Below are 18,061 nucleotides of genomic sequence, written 5' to 3' on the forward strand. Positions count from 1 at the left end.
GAACTGAAACAATTCAGACATAGATCAATGCCACAGTACAGCAATATCTCAACTGTCCTGGAGGGCACACTGACGTTGTAGTATATATACATATAGAAGCAATTTACGTGGAAGTCTTATGCTGTTCTTACTGGGCAAAGAAACAGAAGTTGTTCTAAAATACAGAAGCCAAGTAGCTCACATACCAGTAAACATGGTCAGGTGATCAAAATATTAATAGAAAAGTTACTATACTGGAGTGATGAGCAATAACAAACTATTAAATGCATTGACTAAAAAAAAAACAAAACAAACAAAAAAAAAACATTGAAAAATTATTTTCAGTGCTTTTAAAAATATAGGAACTGTAAGGCTTAAGAGATCAGGAACCTTGGATAAATATGTTTTCAATTGGATCAGTTGCTGTTATGTTCTTAGGTAGGTTATTAATACAAAAGCATCCGTTTACTATAAAGCAAGCTCTTCTATAAAGAAATCCTGCATTCATGACTGTATCAGTGGCAAAGCTGCTCTATTTTCAAATAATGCTGTATTCCACAGCAATACCAAACTATATCACATGGGTTTAGCAGATTACCATGACCCAGTTAATTATACTATGCTTTTTTTCTTCAACAAAAATGAGTAACATAAAGAGTGTGTGCTTATTTGCAACAGTAAAGGTTACTCTGCATAAGAAGTGTAAGTTTAAAAGCCAGATATTCCATCAAATTGCTCAGTTACAGGACAAATATTAATTTATACTCTGGTGTAGCATGTAAATTGTCATAACAATTTCCGAATATAAGAGAATTGAGAAGTGCAAATTATACAAATCATGAGCTCAACTAGTATCAGAAAACAAGCTTTCTCTGGGTCTGAGAGCTAAGTGTTTTTCATGTAAGCTAATCTAGTGAAAGTGTTTTCTTTCAGTGAACCTTTAGCAGTGTCTTTTAAGACTTCTGATATGTTCTGATTCTTTTTCTTTAAAATGAATCTTCAATCTAAATGTTCAGCTTTCCTTGTGGTTAGTTTTGAGAAATACAGTGATAAGTGCCTTCCTAATAACTCTGCCTTACAAATATATATGCTTTAAAATTTTCTGAATACGTAATTTTTTCAAAACTTTTTATTGTGCATTAGGAAGTTCAGAAGGTAATAAGCTGTGGTTACAGGACAAGCTAACCTCAGCAGCAGAGCTCAGAGGTTGCCATCCTCATCTGTTTCCAGATTCCCTAACAGTCTTTACTACCTTCTCTGCCACAGTGCATGTACAAGGCATGTCATTGAAGCAATATAAATTAGACAGCTGTCCCTTAGGTATTATTTCATAGTTTCTTCTTTAAGATTGATTATATGGATCAGTTTAACAGTGCACCACTATGTATTTTATTGGAATAGCTGAGGAGAGAACTAATTGCAACATTAATGCAGAAATTCCTCTGCTTTCAATCTGAAGGGTGTAAGTACATCCTACGAAAAAGAATTAAGGTAGCAATTTTAAGGTATTTTCACAAGTCAGTTGCTCTGTTCATTCCCATCTCTTCTTGTTTCAGGCATCATACTTTTTCCTTTTCCTAAGGTTACTCTGAACTTTCAGTGCTATGCTAAATCAAAAGCGATTTTGCCTTTTTAAATGAACTTTAAAAGCACCATTATGGCTGCAGGAAGAGAAATAAAATCCAGATGTCTGTAAAAACAATATGAAAGTGAAAATTACAAGTGCCTGTGGAAAATCAACCAGTGAATGATGAAATACATACATGTTAAGATGTTGTGGATAAATTTTCAATGGGGATAAAATAAATGTAGGGCATCAGTAGAGCCTTGAGATTTCCATACAGTGTCATGGTCACTACCATTGCAAAGCTGGAACAATAGTGCTTCCCTCAAGTTCTGCTCACAGAGAACTGTTTACCATGTCACATTTATCTGTACAGCAAAACATCTTGTGAATGCTAGCTAAAAAAAAGTGCTCTGAAAAATGTGAATTCTGTAGTGATTTTCATTTTTGCTCTGTATTCTTTATCCCACTCTTTCTGGATGATTTTTAGAGAAAAGATTAAGTACTTCTATTTTATTGTGTTCATAAAAATGCACCCGCTTTGGTACCCGATGGTAATATATGAACAGTTGTTCTGATGTGTGACAGGAGTTTACCAGAATTCCTAATCTTATTCTGCCAAGTCAACAGTAATGTCTCCTGGTACCCTCTGATTTTCTTCTAAGGGAAATTAAGGACATATAGGTTCAGTGTTGAAGTTACCTCTTTAGAAAAGTACACCATTATTTGCTTTATCTTGCTTCTCAAGGGATATCACTGACACAACATTCCTGACTGGAGAAGGGCTGGTCCTCAAAAGGAGGGTAAGAGATGGGGCGAAATCCCCTGCCTTAACTGCAGCAGTGCTTAATGCTTAAAATTCCCTCAGGAGATATCCCCCTTAATAACTGGTTTATTCATTTATTTATATTTTTAGCAACAGAGTTCTGGGAAGCTTGAACTGTAAAATGAGCTTTATCTTTTTTTGAATTTTCTTGATTGGTGCTGATGTTAAGAGCAGAATGATTATTTTATGCTTGTCACCAACAAGAGGTTACGATAGAAGCAGGGGGTGGGAAGATGCCCATGATAAAATGCTACAGAATATATGACTGTGGGTTTCTGAGAAGTAAATGCTATTTTTTTCTTATTTTTGTTATCTGTTATGTTGTGTTACAAAACAACTCTAGCCACTTTTGGAAGGTTTTGGAAGGTTGATTCCTTTATTTTTTTTCCTTGCTTGTAAAAACACCTGCTAATTAATTTCCCAGTTAATAAATAAGTGACTTCTCAATTTTTCCAGAAGGTATTCTGGAACCCAGTTGTAAGTTCCAGGTCTAAACAAGATCTTTCTCGTAGATATCAAGAGAAATTTAGGGAAGCCTGTTTGGATGTAATGCTAGGTTAAAAAAAAAAAAAAGACTGTATGTACTCAGAAGAATTTGACTGCAATGTCATGTTCATCAGGATAGCCTGGCCAGAAGTCAAACCCACACAATTCTACTATTGCTAATTCCCAAATAAGGTGGTAGTTTATTCATTATTTGGAGGAAAGCTTTTCCCCAGCCTTCAGGGGACTTCAGACTTCTTTTCACTGTACTTATTTTGTCATCAAGATGTACTTGAGATATGATTTGTTAAAGAACTCAGAACTGTATCACAAGAGTCAGGTTGAAGGGTTCAGGACAAGCAAAAAACAGATAGTGTCTTCAAGAACCCAGTTCTGTGTTAAAGTCTCTCCAAATCTACTTTGGCTTTCAAATTACAGTTGACTTCTCCCAAGACACATCTTAACCTATACATCTTCTAGTTTTTATGTCTGCAGCTTCAGAAAAGGCCTTTTCTTTGCTTATTTTGCAATGACTTGACATCATGTACTTGAAGTTACCCAAGTAGCTGTCTGACATGGTGAAAGCTCAAGTTCTATTGTCTCAACACCTGACACATAAACCTGCAGTCTTAATTGAATATTATACTTAACGTTATTGAAGTTAATGAAAAGTGTCTTTCTTTTTACATATACTATGCTAGAATATTTCTTTTGTAGCTTCCTTTTTGCATGTGATTGATTACCTTACACAGATGATAAAACACTCTAAAATCAGAGCAAGTAAGTTAAGATTTCGTGAAAAACTGTACAATGAAGTATAAGTGGATAATGAAAAACTAAATATGCAAAACTTGACATCTGGATGAGAAAGAGGATTTATTGTAAAGACATTAAAAGTTACCATTTATTTTAGCATAATAGTTGCCTGAAAGTAATTGAAAGAAGTGAAGATTTGATTGAAGGAGGATTTTATCAGTACCTACTACAGGAAAACAGAGGTGCAGTAGCCAGTGAGATAAATAACAAATTTCTGTGCTGAAAATATGATATTCAAGATAATTAACTTAAAAAGTAATAACTTTAAAAGTAATTTTTAAAAAAGAGAAGTAACTAATAATAGTTCTGCCAATGATTTGGCAGATAATTTGCTTTTTTTTAAAGTTAACTTGTGGATGATGTTTCTATTACAAAATATACTTGCTAATGATGTATACTATACTTGCTAGTGATGTAAATGGAATATGTTAATCTTACCAGAAATCAGACTGCTAATTAGTTGTGTTTTTGTACTACTTAATAACTGCACGTTACCTCTGAATCACAACTTTCTGAATAAAGTTTTGGATTTCAACATAGAAAAGTAATTTCAAAGATGTTATTCAGCTATGTAAAACTGGTTTCACTACTAAAGAAATATCTGCAGGCGTCTATCATGCAGAATTCCAGAAGTCTTTATATCTAAAGTAAATTTACAGTAAGTATAAATTTGCATTGAGAAGTAAGGCTGCTCAATCAACTTCTGAAGTCATACCACATGGTTTTAATAAAAGGGAAGATATCCTTCAACATCTAATCTACTGAGCTTTCAAACCCAGGAATAAGTTCAGTTGTCTGATCAGGGTCACTTGTGTTTTTGTGACTAGTTAAGTGAAAAAGAAACAGAGTTACTGTGTGCCAGAAGTTAAGCATTGCTGAGAAGCTTGAATGAGTTTCTTAGCCAAAACTTACCCAGTAGTTATTTGATCTGTGAATCTTTTGGAAGATCCTTTTTTAATCACATTTCCTTTAAAATATTCAACCACCTAAATTCCCAACTGATCAAATCAGTGATGGTAACTTCTGAAGTTATATATTTTTACTTTCATTGCCATCTGTAACTTTCACCACTATTACGAGAAGTATGAAGAAAGAATGGGAAAACATATATCTTCAAAATATGTTGCTTACTTTATGTACATTTTTTTCAAATAAAAAACACAGTCACATAGCCAGTTAAATGAAGATGAGAATGTTAAACCAAAACCTTTAAACCGTTAAATTTTCATTAAAACACATAAAGCACTCTATAAACACTGGAATGATTTCCAAATCTGCTAATCGTGACTTTATGAATTTAATCATTGCATTTTTATTTCTGATTCACAATTTCAGAGTGCAGAGTACTAGGTCTAGTTCCTGCATTTCTTATTTTAGTAAAATAAACTTACAAGCTCTGTAGAAAGGTTTGTAGAGCATTCCAGGTGGTATGTATTTCCCTTTTTGCCAGCTGATCATAAACTATTTAATAACTATGTTTTAATTGTGTTAAAAACATATTTGAATTAGAAATTCCAAAAAGAAGAAAACTAGAGATCCTGTGTCTTGAACTTCACTACCTACCATTCTTACTTCTCACAGGGGTAAAACCAAGCTGGAGCAATCAAGAATGCAGCTCTGGTGCTTTTTAACCAGGTAGAGCAACGTGTCACCACTTTCACACAGGTTACCTAAGCAAGTTATACATATATATGTATATATATATATAATCACTTTTTAATGGATTTTGATTGGCCTGCATGCTATTCAGCTATGTTCCTTCCCTCTCCATTGCAAGATAGTAGAAACATGCACAGCTGCTCTCTGCTGAGTCATGGGACTCACATCACAGCATGGTCAGGTGGGATTGGCAGCCCCAACATACATTTTTTAACTCTGCTAATGATTTTTCTGGATATTATAATAAAGTCTTTAGCAATAACTGCATGTTCTGCAGGTTATGAAGTATGGATCATAAAAGTACTGGAATGTTATACTTCAACGAGGCCAAAGAAAAAAGGGAGCATGCACAGTTTTTAAAAAATAAAAACAGCCCTTTTTGATTCAGCCCTTATAAATGTATATATTTAATGAAATATGCTAGGTCATTTATGTAGTGATTATTGCCACACTTCAGTTCCTTAATGAATGAAATTAATAAATACAATTTAACTAATTACAGTAGCTTGTATAAAAATTACATTGGTATATTTTTAAATCTGCAATGCACTGTAATGCAAGTCCTCAAGATGCTATGAACTACATTCTGTATTCATTTTGGCACTGCATATCTTGAGTTTTATAAACCGCAGGAAGAACAGTTTCATAATTGCTGAAATTATACTTAGCAAAAAAAAAAAACCTCTAAAAAAATTCTCAGAGTGTGCCATTCAATAAAAAAATCCTTTCTTAAATGTTAAACTCCAACATAAACAGTGATATTTTTGAACGTGTTTCACAATAACCAAGTCTGTGACTGGGTTGGCAGATTTTACTCAGAGTAAACGAGAATAACTGTAGTCAGCACTGTTTTTATAAAATGTATAAATTTTATAAAAGTGTGTAGATTTACCCTAGTTGTTTCTTTTTTTCACTGTGAGTGAATATAATGTCCATCATAGCTTCATTGGCAGAGCTTTGGGAATAGGACAGGAAATATTACACAAAAACTGAAGTTATATGAAACTATGAAGTTCTGATTATCCCAGTAAAAATTGAAATCAAAATTTTATTGAGATTGAGATTTCAGTCCTACAGCTGGATTCAAAGTTGTTATTTGTATATGTACATTCAGGCAGTCTCAGCAGCTTCAAAAGAACAACCATACTGCTCCACTTGTACCACTGTGCAGTGTAATCTTTGACATTATACTGTAGTATAAATTGTTCAGTGATACCAACAGAAATTTATATTGCTGCGTGTTCTGAAAAGTCTCTAATTTAAATGATAAATTTTTAAACCAAGATATGCCTCAAACTCAAATAAAGCTCTACGGAAGAAGTTTTTTTAAAGTTGTTTTCCTAATATAAACGTCAAATATTATAAGATTTGAGACTTAAAATAAGTTTAGAATCTCTTTGGAATCATCAAACTCCATTACTTGATACTTTGTCACTTAATTACAGTGCAGCTTTAAAGATTCAAAGGATAATACAACATGGCTAAATTACTAAAGGCAATTTGTAATGGCTGAATCCCTTTATTTTTACTGTCACTTGAATCATGAAGCAGTTTGTAAAGCTTAAAGTTTTTGTTGCCTGCTCTTGCTCTTATTGAAATATAGAACAAAATCACATGAGAGCAAGACTGGGTGTTAAGTGAATGCATTTTCTCATAAATGGGCACATTAACATGCTGTTGGTCAAAGCTTGTTTTAATGATCTAAGCTGTTGAAAATAGATGCGCTGCTCTGAAAGGATGATATGGAGGCTGATTATATGTATGTTTAGCCAAGTGTTTGGGTTGGTGATGAAGCATTTTTTTATTACATATTTAAACAATAAGATTTATGACAGTATTTTCTGAAAAATATAATCCCATTGATGTAGTCTTTTTTTGGGATTTTATTTCTGTGTGCACTGCTCAGGCTTCTGCACTAGAAAAGCATGTTGTTTTGCTGACCTAGGACTTGAGAATGCTGCATCATAAGCAATTGCTTTCAAATGTATCCTTGTAAAGAAAAATGTGGTATTGTGTCACTGAAGACATAAACAAGTATTTCCAGGGCATGGCATATTCTAGAGGCTGATAAGCACATGTATGAGCTGAAAGGAATGTCTCTTGAGTTTTCTTAGTTTCGTTAGCTTTATTGCTAGAAAAAAGGTATAATATTCAAGTCACCTTATTTAAAATTTAATGGTTCTTTCCTAATGTAGGGACTTGGAGCAAAAAAGAGCAGTTTTAGTAACTTCATGGTTTTTTCAGTAATTCAATTGCTGAGATTATTTGAAAAATAATGAAGAGAATGCTTTATTTGAAGAATAATTAAGAAAATCATAGTTTTTTTACTGTATATAAATTGCAATTCGGTCACTTGTTTTTAGCAGCTATGCTGACAGGACTATCTGAAACAGATATCTGATTGCATGGGATGAAGCCATTAAAGAATTGACTACTTTTAATTGGCACTCATAAAGATTAATTATTTATGCTCACTATGAACTTTTCTCTTTCTACTATTAAATCAGTAATTGATTTAATGATGATGGATCAAGCCATAAAGGACTTTTAGTTTTTCTAACTTAACTGTGGCAGATGATTGTTCTCACATGATTTAGGTTTTATTTAATGAAGAAACTGCCTATAATTTCTGTGACAATTTTCCTAATCTTTATTTCTTTTATTACCATGATATGTAAGAGAATTGACTTATAAATCGTTTCCTTTTTTTTTTTTTCAAAAAAGAACCTTATATGTGAATAATTAGGTGCTGTGTTAATGATTTTTAATATAGTCTACAGTAGAGTGCATTTTGGTCTGTAAATGTAATACAGAAAGCAAAGTTTAAAATATTTCCATTATGCAAAGCACAGAACATTTTGGTTCAGTTACTGCATGACCAGCAGTAAAATCATTCAATCATCAGGCAATGCAGCAATAAATGTTTTATGTATGTAAATTTTTGCAATCACAGTAGCAAGCGCAGCATGAAAGGGGAGACATTGACACATATATGCTTAGTGGTTAATTTTATAAACTAACCACTGAAAATATTGAAATCTCAGGGTATTTATCCAAATCTTTTCACATTTGTCAATGTGATTTTCCAGGTATGACAGATCGTGGTATTTGGAAAGGGAAAGAATGGTTTTCAAACTAATACCAGTGTGCTTGTCAGAAACCTTTCCATTGTGCAACACATCCTTTATTTTTGGTCACAATTCAGTTACAGCTGTGTAAGCTGAGGTCTGATTGACTCCATATTGACAACGGATGCATGTGAGAGCAAAAGGGCTTCTTGAAACAGCCCTGAAATTACATATTACCCAGCATAAATTATTTTTAAATATAAATCATCTCATGTGAGTTGAATATGAGAGAGGAATTACTTACCAAATTATATAAAGAAATGTATGCCTTTGCTTCAAAAAATCTCTCAGCTCCCATTGCCTTTTTCTGAAAGGACTTGGTTTGAACTGAAGAACTGAATAGCTACTTTTAATTTGCAGCAATTCTCTGAAAGAGAAAATATACAGTATTTACTTTCTAAAAAGTTTTCATCTGTTATTTGAAATAAAATAATTCAAATCATCTGAACAAGTAGTTTTTTAATACATATTCTAAAAACGTCACTATTTTGAAAGCTAAATGAGAAAAATGGTTGGTATTGAGAATTCTCTCTCAAACTGTACAGAAAACTCTAACAGAGGTCAAACTTCACAGCCAGACCTGCTTAGCTGAAAACTGTAAAAATTTCTGTTATGTCATCTCATAAACAACTTCAGTGTTTAAGTTAGAAATGCAAGTTAGAAATGAATGATTGCTACGCAGTATAAACCAGAAGAATTTCAGTGCCATGCTTTTCTTTTTAATGTTGCTTTCAGTTTACAAACCTAATTTCACAATAAAGAAAATGTATTTTGGATGAAGAAATTTAATACATAAACAATACTGACAAATGAAAACAAGTTGGAAGTTCTGTGCTCAGTTTTTGCATTAATTGTATTCAACTGTAATAGGTTTGTCCATTCGAACTATGCTTTCTTAAAAGAAGAAAATTATGGGCAGTCTTACATGACTGATACACAGTTTTTCCTGATCCAAATTTTATTTGATGAGAAGATTTATGTAATGTGAGCTGCTTTGTTGGAGTTTTTGCATCTATGAGTGCTTTTACCATAGTGAGGACTATAGTATTTGACTACATACAAATAGTAGAATAACAGAAAAATTCAGATGGAAGGGACCTCAGGAAGTCTCTCAATCTTCACAGGAAATTAGAATTCAAAGAGATTTCAGAGATGGTAATTTGTACTTTCCAGGGCAGAAATGTAGTATTAAATTTACAACTCTTTCATCCAGATATGCTTTAGGTTTGTGAGAACACCATCTGCAGTGGATGTGTAGATAATTGTAGGGATTAATTCCTTTAGTACGCTTAGTTCATTCTGTTAGATCATTTTCCTGGGAAGTTTGAGGCACTTCTGCAGTATAAACTAGTATAGTAAAAAAAAAAAAAAAAAAAAAAGAAAATAGCTTGAGTGTGGTATATGTAAGATCTGCAGTTGTAGCTCCACTGAGCCTCGAATTCTGAAGACATTACATGGATCAGGTCAGTAGCTAAATCGTATTTGTTTCCTATGAGAAGGTAAACTCAGAAATAGAAATATACAACATATACCTCATTACTGTGGTTTTACTTATGCATATTTATCAGTGTAAACATAGTGGTTTTCAAAACTCAGAGACTGGCAAGTTTTGTTTCAGTATAATTTTTACAGAATATGTATCTAATGAGAAAAAATTCTTCTGTGGAACTTTACTTGCAGAAACTAAATGCATCCAGTTCATCTGAAGGCAGCACAGTTGATATTGCCCCTCCTGGAGAGGGTGAGCAAGCAGAAATTGAACCTGAAGAAGCTCTTGAACCAGAAGCCTGTTTTACAGAAGGTTGTACAATAACTGTTGACTTGAGATGTGTTAGAGTTCTACTAGTGTAAAATGCACTATTATTAGACATATTTAAGTTCTGGACTCTTTAAAATCTGTTGGAACTTCGTGTCCCCTACAGTGAAAAAGAAAATGCTCAAAGCCTAGAATGCTGGAAATCAGACACCAGAAAAAGGTTTCCCTGGGCTTTGAGTAACATTGCCTGAGCACTGCCTTTATCTTGTAACTAAGGAACTTAATTAACTTTTCCATTCTTAAAATGCATTTTCATTACACGAATGAGCCCTTAAAATTTGGAGCTTCATTTCTGTGAGACCACCAGCAAGAAGAATGATTAAATATCAGTGGTCAAAAATATGAATGTATAGTTTACTCTTAATTACATCTAGTATTTTCTGATTTCAATCCAAATTACTAATTATCTAAATTCACATGGAATAGAATCACGATATTTAATTTTAAAAAAATATTATAAAATTAATTACAGCTACTAAAAATTTTGATACTTTTTTACATGAGAATAATTTGCTTTTAAATCCTAACATTTCTTAATTTAATGCAGGTTGTGTGAAGAAATTTCCATGTTGCCAAGTAAGTATAGAGGATGGCAAAGGAAAAATCTGGTGGAATCTTAGAAAAACCTGCTACAGCATAGTTGAGCACAACTGGTTTGAGACTTTCATTGTCTTCATGATTCTCCTCAGCAGTGGAGCACTAGTAAGTTAAAAGTAAAAAATTGCAGATGCTGAAATGTTTAGATATCTTCTCACAAGTAACAGCAAAATTCAAATTACATTGGAAAGGCCTATTTTGACTGGAGCTGTACTACTCTTATTCCACGATTTCATGATTTATTTACTAAAACTGGCTCAAACTTGAAAATGTTTGTTTTACATGCAGTTCTTCAGTGATACTTTTGTTTTACCCCTGCAAAGCTAGAGCAGTGTTATTTTAGCCAGTGACTTTTGATTCAAACTGTCTACCAATTTTCAGCATGTTTGTTAAAATTTTTTATTACAAAGAAAATCTGTTACTAGGGAGTATACAGGTAAAGGTATGATTTCAAGCCCTTAATTCATTCTGGGCTCTGCCATTCCTTGGATGGTGCTTACAAAAAAACATTGACAAACATTTCTTCATTTTGTTGCTGTTTTGAAGGCAGAAGATAGAGAAGAATGTGATAGCAAATAAAACCAAAAAACTGTTTTCCAGTAGGATTCACATTACCCACCTTCCCATCTTTAATGAAGATGATCATCTTCTGCACTGTGAATAGTATAAACTGGAGCAAATACATCACTCTTCAACTTTTAGACAGGAGTTTGATGGAGGATAAAACTGCTCAGATTAGATTTTTGTTTAAGAGAGGGTTTTGTTGTTTGGGGTTGTTTTTTTGTGTGTGTGTGCATGTGTGTGCAAACAGTTTTTGGTACAAAAGCAGTAAAGAAAATCATGCTTCGAGTTTGTCTCCTCTTCCTACAGTAAAATAGGATATCTATGTCATTAAATACACTGTACTGGAGAAATCCCAGACAAGGCTGAATAATGCTCCAATTTGCAGCATGGTTATGGGTGATAAGTAGGTAAAAATGATGATGCAGAAAACAAGGGGAAAGATTACATCTCACCTGCTTGTTTTAATCATTTACACTGTGAAACATTAGTAATACCTGAATTTTTATTTATTTATTTTCCCACAGGCTTTTGAAGATATATATATTGAACAGCGTAAAACTATCAAGACCATGCTGGAATATGCTGATAAAGTTTTCACATACATTTTCATTTTGGAAATGCTTTTAAAATGGGTAGCATATGGTTTTCAAATGTATTTTACTAATGCCTGGTGCTGGCTGGACTTTCTGATTGTTGATGTAAGTACGTAAGTCTCCAATACTATAAACCTCACAGTAGTATTCTTTATGTTGTAAAGCTTGCTACTAATAAGTATTCCTTTTACTAGCATGCAAAAAAAAAAAAAATTCCAATTGTATTTTGATGTTGTACAACCAGTAAGTGTACAGAGGTTAAGCTAAGTAGGATTATTGTGGTGGAAAGATAATAAATGGAAAATGCTCACTGGTGTTGTAGGCTCACAATAAACTCCACGAGGAGTGATCTCCAAAAAGACATCCTTCCTCAGTGGCAGTCAGCACTTCAACGGGATCTAAGAGAGGTGCAGCCAGGCTCCACCCCTTCCAGCAGCGCAGCTGAATTGCCTTCACCTGTGCTCCTACAGCTGACTCAGTGCTTGCCTTAGGTGGTCAATCAGAAGTTCAGGCCGTGATCAACAGTTCCCATACAGATGTGATGTTTGAAGTAGGTTTATATACCTAGAAGACTGGTCATCAAACAAACTGGTCATCAGTTTGCTAATTCTTAATTGGATGTATCAAATTTAAGATTTTATGAAAAAATAAACAACTAAAAACTAATTTTGAACCTTTCATGCTATATTTTTAATGGCCGTTTCTTTATACTTAGCAAATAAGACACTTTGCGCAAATTTCTTCTAGAAGTATTGCTGTTTTCCAACTGAAATGATACATTTGGTCTAGATTTCACCTGAATTCTCAGAACTTCATCCCCCAAAACTATCCTGTTATCACTTCAAGTAAAATAAAAAACAGTGGTTAATTGCTTAAAAAAAAAAAAAAAAAAAAAAAAAGATTTTAAAAAGTTTTAATTGGTTGACAATCTGGAATAGTTAAATCAGCTGTGTCTTGGCACGGTTTATGATAGAAGAGAATACAGAGTTTCTTGGCTGACTTCCCAGCTCTGATATCCTTCTGTGCAAAGGCCTTGCTTATGTTGTCAGAAGGGATCAAAGCTGGTTTTACTCCCAGAATATTTTGGTCCCTTGCCTCACACATTATCTGACCCAGTTCACTGGCTATACATATCCTCAGTGTTTTAACTCAGAGATGGCATCTTAGGGCAAACATCCATTTCTGGTCGTGTATATAGTTTATGCTCAAATGTAGTTTCTACCCAAGCTACCGTATTTTTTGAGAAATTTGAATAAAATCTGGATCCATAAATAGTCATTACTTGTGAACATGTAGTGAAAAATTGTCAGATTTTTTTTACAACCAGAGACACACACACACAAAAAAACCCAACCCTACCTAAACTGGCCTATAACGCAAAACAGGTTTTTTGGTTTTTTGTTTTTTTTTTTTTATTATTATTATTATTTTTTTTTTTTTTACCTGCCCACATTAATTTTGTTATATTGTTGAGCTCTTTGCTGAATACAGATACTAGTATTGAGCAGTGTAAATAGTTTTCCTAAGAAGATCTTAAAGAAGTAGACAGGTACTTCTTTCCAGGATTACCTTAAGAATGGAATTTATTTTAGATAAACTAGAACTCATGTTTTGATTATTCTTTGTAACATAAACGTGAACTGATTATTCTAAGCCATACTCCATGGTTTCTTAATAACAGTTTAGCCTCAGAAATGCTGTTATCTGAGCAGGCTCTCAGTTATAAGCATCATCTTCACAAGTAAAGCAGCTTATTTTGCCAACTTTTTCCATTAATTCTTAATTTTATAACCAAAAACATAAATGACATCAGAACCTTCTACTTTTGAATACCTACATTCAGTGTTCCAGAAGGTGTCAAAAAATGTCTTACTGTGCCAAAGGCTAATTCAGCAATTATTTTAGCGTGACTGGACAATATTTGAAAGAAAAATATGAACTCATGTTACCTACTTGTAGAAGAGGATCTACAGTACTTCAGTGGAGAGATTTAACAGCGATTCAGCAGCATTCTCCAAATGAGAACAGTAGTGAGCCCTTCTTCATTATACGTGACTAAAAATAATTAAGTTGTTTAACTTCATCCTTTAAAATTATTCAATGGTAAACACTGATAGTTCCTCAGGGTTTCGACATTTAATATCTTACATACCTAGCTCTCAGTGCAAGAAATAGCCACAGCTACTTTCAGTCACTGTGACCAAATGGATTTTAAAAATTACATGAAGAAAGTGTGATTCAGCTCTGTCAGTTAACAGCAAAGGCAGATGACCCTGGGCACATCTGGCTACCTCCATTTAAGACCTTGTTATGCCATATCTCTACCCAACTCTTCTACTGGATGCAACATCTGTAGCAAGGGGCAGAAGGGAAAATTCCTGTGACTTACTGACCCCAAATCAGAACCTGTCAAATTAGTTCAAATTCACTCACTGGTGATTTAAACTGAGATACTGAATTTTGTACGCAGTTAAATGAGAAGCAGGGACATATTCTCTTAGGCCGGGGACTCTAACTGGCAGAGGTGTACAGTTAAGGCTTCAAACAGTCATATCTTAAATCAGTTCAACCAAATGCTCTAGAGCATCTGTCACCATGTACCTTGATTCTTTTACTCACATCTTCGTTCAGAAGCCATCTTTCATGAGATTATTATGTCCAAGATTTAAAGCACACCTGTAAGGACTGTAAGTTCTGTTTTTCAAATACAATGCTAGGAGATAGGATATCTGGGAAGGCGATGGGGCATTTGGGAATATCCAGTGTGTTTGCTGGTTATTAAAGTTGTGTCATTTTCTGCTAAAATATGTAACTGTAGGTGGATATTTTATGCTGTATGTACTTTAGAAGGTAGTCCTACTATTTGTTATAGACATTTTATTTCTAAATTATTGTGTTCATAAATTTTACTTGATGTGGAAGTATAGGAAATGAAAATAAGTTACATTTTAAATAAATCATGTATTTGCCAACTACTGCAGGGCAGTAATGTATCTATCTGAAATTAGAATGAAATCTGTAATCTTCATGTATCTCAACACTGAAATTGCTCATGCGTGCTAGAATTCAAAATACAATTTTTGAATAATTTAAGGGAGAAAAAAAAATCTCTCAACTGGGATTGCTGTGGAGTAGATAATTAAAAGTTGATAATATTGATGATTTATATATTACTTCTGCTTGGAAATATGACCGAAAATAGTTCATGCTTATTTGTTATAACAGATGAAGTAATTTAATTAAAGTGCGCTCTCAATCTTTTGGTTAGCTTTTGAAAATAAATAATTCAGCAGCAACGTTATGAAAATGATCGGGGTCACATTATACTTATATACTAAATACTGTAAGCACAGTGTAAAAGACAGCTGCTGCCCTGAAGGCCTCATAAGAAGAAAAAAAGGTGCGCATACCCATGTTGGGATACTAGATCCAAAGAGAGATTTCAGTTCATCTTCCTTGACAGTCTACTTTGTCTTATGCATATCCTAATATGATAATATTGAATAATCCAGAAATTAATTAATGTCTGGAATTACCAATTTTACAGTTCAAAGAGAATTCCATATAATATATGCATGAAACAAAGGCTTCCAGTCAGGAAGTAAGGGAACAGAATCTTCTTGCTTCTACGCACCTAAACAAAATAAACTTTGCATAGTTGTATGTAAAATATCAGAAACTAAGAATTTTTAACCAAGTACATTTTAAGAAAGTTATCTGAGTATAGGATCATAATAGAAAAGCATAAGAAAGGCTGTATTTCATCCAATGCCCTACCTCAGAGAATGTCAGAAATGTCTTCTTGGGAAACTATTAACGTAATACCTATATGAGAAAAATCATCAACTAATCAACTGAAAGAATTTTTTTTTTTTTTCCCCCCAAATCTAGTGGTTTATTTTTATTCCTAGTTAAGTACAGTAGTTAAACACATAAACTATAGGAAAAATAGGTCAAGCCCTGTTGGAAGTGAGGAGAGTAACAGACCACAGTGGGCCTGGAATCAAATGACATAAATTAGCTATCTTAGCAAGTAACAAGGAATTCATATGGACTAACATGTCATGACATAATCCAGTTGAAAACTACTAACTAAAATGCTATTTTCCATTAGATGAATGTACATAGCAACAGAGTAATCAAATAGTTGCTTTTCTATCTGCTCTCCTATTTTCCACTGAGACACGATCAAACTCCAGTGTCTGTAATTCATCTAATTGTTTTCTTTTAGGCAAGTAACACAGGAAACCACCTTTCCATATAGTGGTCAAAGTCTATAGGTGGCATACCACCTATTTCTGTACAGCCATTTATTTGAAGAACTTGAGGTTGAAGTACAGGAATGAGCACTTGGGGTATTTTTTTAAGGACTGAAATATGCCTATGTTCATTTATACGTTTTGTGTGCTTTTGGTGGTTAAACTGAAATAAAACATAAGTACAATATTTCCTCACTCATGTCTCTAAAACTGCCAAAAGTAAGTGAATGTACTTTTTTTCGTATTAATACTGCTTAAAATCTGTTCTATTTGAGAAGCACAAATTAATTGCTCCTTCTTGGGCATGAATTGACTTGTAATAGAAAATTCATTGAAACATGAATCAGGAACTCACTATGGCTGTAGATCATCAAACAGTTACTTTTATAATGCTAGCATCTGTTAGCATCTATCAGACAGATTGCATGTTTCCTATGCTTAGAAGAGTTCTTGAGAGAATTGACCAGCAAAGGAGAATGTAACACCTCAGTCAGTATATATTTCATAAAAATCCTGGCTGTTGGTTCTATTATATGCTTCTGATTTACAAATAATTCACTATTAAGGATATTCTTAGTGAATTACAGAACGAATAGTGTCAGTATTTAATAAAGTATCTTGATATATGCAGAAATTTAAAGTTCTAGAAAGGTTAATTCTTAATGAAATTTAATGAAAGTATGGCCCTTTTATCTTCATGTACTTCTGAGGACTTTATCTTTCACCAGGACTGTGCTTTCATCTCACTGTTCAACTATAACTGATATTTCATAGCACATATTCTTTTTCCAAACACGACTCCGTATAACATACCAGGAGTATGAAAATCATAGGATTCATCCTCAAATGTTACTAATGTAGAGCTTTCTTCCATTGATCTTTCTGTATATTCAATTTGTATTCTTTTTAAATAAACTGTAGAATGACTTTTAATTTATTTATTTTTTTATAGGTCTCATTGGTTAGTTTAATAGCCAATGCTTTGGGCTATTCTGAACTTGGTGCCATTAAATCGCTTCGGACATTAAGAGCTTTAAGACCTTTAAGAGCCTTGTCACGGTTTGAAGGAATGAGGGTGAGAAAAAATGAATGAGCCCACATTAAACTGTGAATACAAAAGCTAATGTAGAATTATGAGACTCATGCCTCCTACTAAGAACACCAGAGGGAGAATTCATGGAAAAGTGTAGGAAAATAGATTTCAGTGTGTCCTTAAGTGCAAGATATGCATGCAGTTAACTTTTGGATATTGGATCTTAATCTCTTCACATTTGCCTGCCTCACTGCTGCAGAGTTGTGTTATCTCAGCCCCATGGCTGTTAAAATTTCCATTTATTTGTAGATCTCCACGGAAGAGGAAAAAAACAGAGATGGGTTTTTTTTTTTTTCTTCAGTTTAGTAAGGGACTTTTCTCAAGAGTTTCTGAAGTTAATTTCTGTTCTCTTTCAGTTTGTCAGATGAAACAGGATTAGCCAGGGGAAAAAAAAAGAAAGAAAGAAAAAGGTGAAGAAACTGACAAAAGTGAGAAAAAGACAGCTGAAACCTCCCTGTGGCTCTCCATCTAGCAGTCTGGGAAAAAGATCCCACAACACATGCTATATTATTAAGCGAAGGTTCTCTGAACAAACACCTGAAATACAGATAGGGCTGGAAATAGAGAAATAGAGAAGAGGGGAGTTGAAAAACCATTTTCTCAAGTCCTTTACTTCATATAAATACATCTGCTGCCATCTGACCCCTCTTCCTCCACAGCTAAATCCTTCCTGTCGAGGAAATT

General features: G+C 33.6%; 1 protein-coding gene across 15 annotated transcripts in view; it reads left to right on the forward strand.

Annotated features, from left to right (window-relative positions):
* LOC122162089 (sodium channel protein type 2 subunit alpha-like) overlaps nt 1-18,061 on the forward strand; it is a 56,236-nt gene that overhangs the window by 27,224 nt on the left and 10,951 nt on the right. For 13 of the 15 annotated variants that reach the window (XM_042822024.1, XM_042822026.1, XM_042822038.1 and 10 more), the window contains 4 exons: nt 10,136-10,256; nt 10,819-10,973; nt 11,957-12,130; nt 17,237-17,359. In XM_042822024.1, the coding sequence (XP_042677958.1) occupies nt 10,136-10,256; nt 10,819-10,973; nt 11,957-12,130; nt 17,237-17,359 (573 nt within the window). The remainder of the gene's footprint in view (nt 1-10,135; nt 10,257-10,818; nt 10,974-11,956; nt 12,131-17,236; nt 17,360-18,061) is intronic. The other 2 variants (XM_042822035.1, XM_042822034.1) reach the window with 1 other exon arrangement.

Source organism: Centrocercus urophasianus, unplaced genomic scaffold (assembly GCF_019232065.1).
Source record: "Centrocercus urophasianus isolate 14NV4802_14NV808 unplaced genomic scaffold, USGS_Curo_1.0 seq_20, whole genome shotgun sequence".
NCBI classification, from domain to species: Eukaryota; Metazoa; Chordata; class Aves; order Galliformes; family Phasianidae; genus Centrocercus; species Centrocercus urophasianus.